The sequence below is a fragment of the Apis dorsata genome, unplaced genomic scaffold (assembly GCF_000469605.1).
Source record: "Apis dorsata unplaced genomic scaffold, Apis dorsata 1.3 scaffold_341, whole genome shotgun sequence".
Taxonomy (NCBI): Eukaryota; Metazoa; Arthropoda; class Insecta; order Hymenoptera; family Apidae; genus Apis; species Apis dorsata.
In genome coordinates this window covers 451266-459159 of record NW_006263608.1, presented here as the reverse complement: position 1 = coordinate 459159, position 7894 = coordinate 451266, and the positions used below count along the sequence as shown (strand labels likewise).

At 24.3% G+C, this 7894-nt stretch overlaps 1 protein-coding gene across 4 annotated transcripts in view; it reads right to left on the bottom strand.

Annotated features, from left to right (window-relative positions):
- The window catches only part of LOC102677806, a 7512-nt gene extending 1835 nt beyond the window's left edge, over window positions 1–5677 (bottom strand). Inside the window, exons 1-3 of one of the 4 annotated variants that reach the window (XM_031511684.1) lie at window positions 5551–5677; window positions 2440–2649; window positions 406–1178 (exon numbers count right to left, since the gene is read on the bottom strand). In XM_031511684.1, the coding sequence (XP_031367544.1) occupies window positions 436–1178; window positions 2440–2620 (924 nt within the window). In that variant the 5' untranslated portion in view covers window positions 2621–2649; window positions 5551–5677 and the 3' untranslated portion in view covers window positions 406–435. Of the gene's footprint in view, window positions 1–405; window positions 1179–2439; window positions 2650–5540 lie in introns of those variants that run through there. The other 3 variants (XM_031511683.1, XM_006618096.2, XM_006618095.2) reach the window with 3 other exon arrangements.
- Between the last annotated feature and the right edge of the window lie 2217 nt (window positions 5678–7894).

The window sequence follows — 7894 nt, the reverse complement described above, 5'->3', positions numbered from 1 at the left end:
TATATATATATATACATACGTATATAATAACATACGCTTGTATGATTATATAAAGAATCTATTATACATTATACGTTACAATATATAATCGATTAAAATTATATTTTCACGATATTGCTAATGTCCTACCACACTTTGTACAAATATCAATATTATTCCTGTGAATGTGAATATACGTTCGTTATATCTGACGAGAATGCAAGAAAGGGACGATCCGAAATGATATATGTACATACAAAGAATATCTGTAGGAACATTAGGAACAAAAAAAGATAGATATATTAAAAAGGATAGGATGGGATGTTGCCGGTAACGCACAATACACATACGACGTATATATATTTTTCTTTCCTTTGAATAATAAAAACACGATCGTTATCATACCTTTAGGCCATAAATATTTAATCTTATCTTAGAATCGAACATAGAATATTCCTAAAAAGCGACGTGTTTCTCGGCACGCTCGCGGATGGAAACCTTTTTGCTAACAACGGACTGCTCCTGAACGTTCTCCGTGTCGGCGATATTTTCGTTGATCAACGCTCTGAGAGCGGCTGCCCTGCGCTCCCTCTTCGCTTGCCTCTCCGCTAGCTCCTCCATCTCTGACTCGAGATCGTTCAAACGTGCCTTCGTCTGTTTCGCCCTGGCCGCAGCGGCGCTTGCCGCGATCGAATTTTCGTTATCGTCCATCATCAGTTTCGACCATTTGGCGAGCAGCGGCCTGCCATCCTCCGACGAACGATCCGCGATCTCGTCGAACATCTTCGAACGTCTTTTGAACGTCGCCTCCGCCTCTTCGCCGATCGACTTAACATCCCTCCACAGATTCCTTCCAGCGGTGTTGCCATTTTCGTCCCGGTCCTCGTCATCGCGGCGTGCACGTCGCGATCTCCCCAACGCTGCTTCGACCTCGTCCTCCAACCCGATCGCGGCCAGTTTCGCTTTCAAATGTTGCGTCGTTGCTACGACGTCGTTGGCAAAATTGTCGGCGAATCGGCGCCGACTACGCTGCCCACGGCTGTCGTAGACGACATCCTCGTCTTCGGGGGCGAACAAGTTGTCGGCAGTGGCCGAGGAGGGTAGTGTGGGTAATTGTGGGCCGCGAATGGAAGGATCTGATTCAAGGTCAAGGTCACGCCCAAGGGGACTGTTGCGAGGGGCGGAGAGGTCACGCGTGCCTGTAAAAACGGACATCTCAAAATATGCAGACTGTTAAGGATCATCATACACATATACATATATTCCATTAATTTCGTCGTGTTTTAAGAATTTTCTCTATTTCATCAATTAAAAGAAAGACTTTTCGACCGTGTTATCCGCGGATGTTTCTTCGGATAATAGCGAATGTGTGAGTACATATTTATGTTACATATTTACGCTCGTTTTGTAACCTACACCTTTCCGTTCAAAATCTTTATTAAATTAATTTCTAAAACGATAAATAATAATATTTTAATTAATTCATTTTCAAATATAATTAAAAATTCAGATTTATTTTTTTTATATTCAAATGTAAGTATATTTATATTTATTATTATTATTATTATATTAATTACAACATTCATTTTAATAACAAAAATTTCTTATATTGAAAATAAAATTCTTCAAAAAAAAATAATTATATATATATATAATATTATAATGAAAAAATATTTAAATTTTCTTAATTCTAATTTTTAAAAATTATTGTATATTCAACAATTTATCTTCCAACTCCTATAAATATTAATTATATATGAAATTTTGGATCAATTTTAGGAATTTTTTTAACATTCGTACGTGTGGATTGTGATGTATTAATAAAATATATATATATACGGTTTTAAGATTCGAATATCTCGTTTACAACGAATTATAAATAACAATTGGTTTTTATATTTAATAATAATTAAGAGATGAAAGGGAAAAATTTGTTTTTCTCAAAGATCACGTTACACGTCTTTACACTTTTACACACATACAGTATAGAGAGAAATAATATCCGAATGTAATGTAAAATGATATATATAGTAGTAGTATGAAAGTATCTTTGTACTCGTTTCGTGTCACAGGATGTAATAAATCATTAGACGATGCAGCTTTTTTATGTCATTGTGATTTTATTTTATTCTGTCATTAGTGCAAAGCAGTTTTTCTTATGTTGATCGTTGAATAAAAATTTTTCGTCTTATTTTTTCTTTTTTTTTTTTTTCTTTTCTTTTGCGTGGCTGTAACAGCAGATATACGTATATATATAAAACAATACATTCATCGTCGTCACATTAGGAATTGGATTGGACATGCCAAAAAATAATCCAACGTTTTTTCTTATTGACAATGGAAAAAAGTTACTGACGTAATAGTTAAGGGGGAGGGGGGAGAAAAAAAAAAAAGAAAGAAAAGGAATAGGATATATGTTCACTCCTTAAAACCATTTTGGAAAACGACTGAAGATGTTACCGATGTCGCCTCGTCGGGCAGCAATCTCGTCGGCCAACGAATTTCTTGGTTCAGAAAAAAGTGGTCGTGAGCTATACTTTCGATCCAAGTGATCGACCATTGGCTTATAATACGACTCCCCTTTGTCGTAGTTGCATCCATACACGCGCGTACGCGGTCTGCTAAGGATCGGTCTTGACATCTTGGATAGAATACTACCTTCTTCGCTACCTGAAATTCCATTTATTCATCATAAATTAATTTGTCACAGTTTGGAGATCGATAGAGAAATTAGGAATAACAATTTGTAAAGATCGATTCTAATTCGAATCCTTTGGTGGTGTAATAAAATTGCAAAAAAAAAAAAAAAAAAAAAAATCGGAATAAAAGAACTTGGAAAATATATTAAATAATTTGTGCGTTATTATGACTAGCAAAATGAAAAATATATAAAAAATTAATAAATTTTTTTTCTTTTTAATTTTATGTTGATTCTGAATAAATTTTATTATTATTCATAATTATTCGTAATTATAAATTGATTATGGATTAAAATTAATTGTTATTTAAAAGAAAGATCGATCAATCAATTTGAAATGTAATAATTTCGAATGGAAGAAATCCTTTTCTTTTGTTCTTTTTTCTCACCCCCCCCCCCTTCCCACGTATTAAACAAAATTTTTAAACAATTCCAAACATTGAATATCCCTCATTTAATTTTGCTATACAGTTCCTAGTATGAGTAATCAGTAAATTGGAACAAGCAACTATAAGTTGTTCAAAAATAGACCGTGTCTAATTTGGTGTCCGTGAACTAAACTGGCACACAGTACTCTCAAGTCCCGGACAACCGCCTCCAATTACAAAGTACATTTGACCCTATTGTTCTTTTTTTTTTTTTTTTTTTCAAATTTGTACTTTTATCTTCTTTTCTTTATGTTTCTATCTATATACTTATGTACAATCTTTTATATTTAAACATATCACATATTATAAATGTATAAAAGTAAACAAAAATATCCATTTTTTTTTTCATTTCACATACATTCTTTCACTAATTAAATTAAATATTTAAAAAGAAAATTCCATCTTTTTTATTTGTTTTCAATATAATTGAATCCATATATTATAATGTACTATAATATGTATTCTTTTTAATATTTGCTTCAAATTCTTATTATTATGATTAGTTATTATAAAATTATTCTATCATATTATCCTATATTGCTATGTTGTATTGTATTCTTGAATATTGCGTTAAAAAATATTTAAATGATATGTAATATATCAAATATGATTTTTAAATTTTAAAAATTAATTATATATATATATATATATAACTTATTAACAGAATTATCATAATATTATAGAAAGTGAAAAATCAGTAAAAAAAAATATATATATAAATAAATAAAATCAAAAATAATTGAATTGAAAATATAACAAATATCATCAAACAGATAATCCAATATATTATTATTTTTCAAAAAAATCGTTTTTGCATTTAAAACAAAATATAGGATTCGAGGTTTTTAATTATTAATGTGTGTATCCAATCAAACATAATCGATTCTCAAAAATATTTTTTCCCAATATATATAGTCTTTTTCAACAAGAATTAAAAATTTATTTGATTTTTTATTTTTTTATCTTAATATCAGTGGCATGCATAATAAAAATAGATATATGAATAAATATTTAAATTTAATAAAAAAATGAAACAATTAACATAAAATTACGAAAAAAAATAATGTTATTATCAATAATTTATGCAACATTGTGAACAATGTTTATGCTAACGTCCACATAATCTGTTTGTTACCATTTAAAAAATTTTATTTATTTAATAAAAATATTTAATTATATTATTATCTAATAATCATGAAATAAACTCATCTTTTTTTCAAATAATGTAAAATACTAAATTATTTATAATTATTATGCGCAATAAATAAATTTAAACTATCAGCGAAATTCAATAAATTTTATGAAAAATATTTATACTTTTTAGCAATTAGTGTTTCACATAATATGAAATATTAAATTATTTAATATATTCTAAAAAAAATTTAATTAAGATTTTGTTGTTTTAATGAATATTAAAATAACTAGCAAAATGAAAAAAATATCAAAAACATTGAAAATCATGGAAATATAATGACAATATAATCTTGTTTTATTTTCATCCTTATTTTCATTTTTAATTCCATTATTATTGTTTGTTGATATTTGTTTTGATGAAATTTAATTTGAAATGAATAGTACGTGTATTCAGAATGTGCGTTCGTTAACACGTTACGTAAGAACTACCAAATTTAGCTTGCAGACATAGTGTTAAAATGATGATATCAATTTCAAAATCATTTTGATTTAAATTATTTTGTATAAATATTTCATATTAACGAATAATTGATTCTAATGCATGTTTGTATTAAATTTACGTACGTAAATATATTAATTTAATATATAAATATTAATATATTAATTAAAAAATCAAATTTTAATTACAATATAAAATTATCAAAGATAGTAAAATGAATTTTAAAAATAAGTGATATTAAAAGAAATAAAAAAAATATGAATCCATGTTTATAATAACAAAAATAAAAACAAAAATATAACTTATTTATCAAAAAGTAAATAATATGATCAAGAAATCATGAAAATAAATAAATAAACGTAATAATAACACATAATGATAAATAATAATTAGATGATAAAAAAAAGAAATAATCGGAAATAACAAAAGAAAATAATTTTTCTGTTTTCTCATATTTTCTGGTTATATATTTATTAGATTTATAACAAATCAAAATTTTAAGATAAATTAAGAAATTGCTATTATAAATTATATGTAATAATATATTTACATCGAAATCAATGTTGTGACGAAATGAATATTATAATGACATTATTTCTCTATCCGCGCTATTCTTCACTTTTTTAATTAAAATATTGATCTCTCCATTCGAAACAATGCACAGAATGATATTTAAATATTATTCAAATAAATTAATTTAACATTAATCTATCCATTTTAACAGATATATATGCAAGTATATATAAATGCAAAAAAATTTTAATTAAATAGCATGATAAAATCATATTATTTTATAATATACCTGAACTTACAAAGTATCCTATAAGATGTTATTTCCTCGGAAGTAGCGACACGACTCTCGCAGACGTTGCAACGCTCGTTATTTCCCACTCCGAGATCTACCCCTCCTTCTTTATAGTATCTCTTTCGCCCAATATGTATTTTCTATTAATTTACTAATACTTAATAAAAATATTTATTAACATTTTTCATCTTTTTTATCTTTATTACATATTTATTTTTTACAATAATTCGTAATATTATTAGAGATATAGAATAATATATACTAAAGCTATGAAAAAATTATTTTTTTAAATATATCATTATCATTTATCTGCTATCTCTTGTATCTCTAAATCTTAGCTGATATAATAAAATATCAAATACATATGATTTAATATTTTCATAGATTTTTAATTAATTTATTAATTTATTTTAATTAAAACAAACATGCTTCAAAAAAATTCAAAATGTAGACATACGTTATTACCAGTCAATTCTGCTCCTTAAGTATATTAATGTTAATAATAGAAATAAAGTAGCATTTATAATATTAGTATTATTAACAAATTTAATAAATCAAATTTTTTTAAATTTAGAGAGATCCATATTTTATATTCGAAAACAATATATTATGAAAAAATTTTAATATTAAACACGTATAGCTTAGAAAATTATGTGCAAACTTAAAACTTGATATAAAATACATATACATATGTATGTGTATATTTTCTAAAATTAATGTATGACTAATACTGAACACATTTGAAACCTAATATGTACCATTTTACATTTTCTATTTAATGATGTATGATACATATGCATACGTATTGTAATGATGAATATATTGAACATCTATTAATAATCTTTTACATGTGTCATAAATCCTCCAAGCAGAGTGACGTTATAAATTGTATAAATATAATTTATTTATATATGTTTCCGAGAAAATCAACAATTTTATTTAGAGAAGTTTGATTATAATTTATGATGAATTTTTTTGTTTGTTATAGATGATTTGTGCGTAAAAATTCATTTATATATGTTTTTATGTTTCTTTTTTTTCAATAAAGCTTATTAATTTATCATTTTAAAGTTCTTTAAAATTCAATATTTTATTTCTAAATTCTAAATTTCTGTCTCTCCGTTCATTTTTTTTTTTTTTATTATTTATCTTTGAATATATAGAATGAGATATAAAGTTCCAAACCATTCCAATAAATTTATATTTTAATATTATAAATTCAGATAAATTTTTATAAAATTTGAAATATAATATTTTTATTATATGTATTTTTTGAAACTTCAAAGATGAAGAAGAAAAATGCGAAAGAACAGAATACAAATTTAAATAAAAAAAAATACAAGTTAAAATAAAGTAAAAAAAAAGATTATTATACTCTTATAAAATCGTAAGAAAATGAAATAATACATGTATTATGAAATTATAAATATTAATATTTAATATTAAAATATCACATTATATTTACATACAATTAAATGCAATTAATAATAAATCAATATTTACATATATGTATTGTATATATATATATATATGTATTGTATTTTAATTGATATTTTTGAGTATATACTATGTATCATGTATCCCATTTTTAAATTTATAATATAAATTTGTTTCCAATATTGTTAAATATTGTAGAGGAGTATATAATATATAATATACTAAATATTCAAACAAAGTTGGTTAAAAATTTAAGAGATAATTTTATGATTCAAAATAAGGTAAAAATAAAAAAATAAAAAAAAATTATTTTAAAATTTTATTTTTTTGATCATTGACAATTAAAAATCAACGAAAATATTTTTAAATATTTTTAATAAACCGAACAATATTAACAATGAAATGATTCGCAATAATATATTGATATAGTGGATATATTTTCTAATAATTATAATTTTGACGAAATTATAATAAATTTCATCATATAAATTCATAAAAGAAATAAAATATCAAAATATAATAAAACTCTTATAAGAAAGTATATTTATTTAATTATTCTAATCTATTTCAAAATGTTAATTTATAAGAAAATATTTTCATAATCGCATAAATCATACATTTTTTAAAAACACATTTTATATTATAATATATATATAATAAAATATAAAGAAACAAAATATGCTTCACATGTTCTGTATTTAAACAGTTATTAATTTGTTTTATAAAATAATTTGTAATACTATAAATTGAATCATCGGAAAGTAGGAAAACATTTAAAAAATTAAAATTTATGATAAATTATAAAAAACACGCTTTATTATAAAAAAAATATAAATTCTATCGTAAAAAAGACAATAATGTAACAGGAGAATAATAAAAAAAATAAATAATTTTGTGTAAATTAATATACAAAA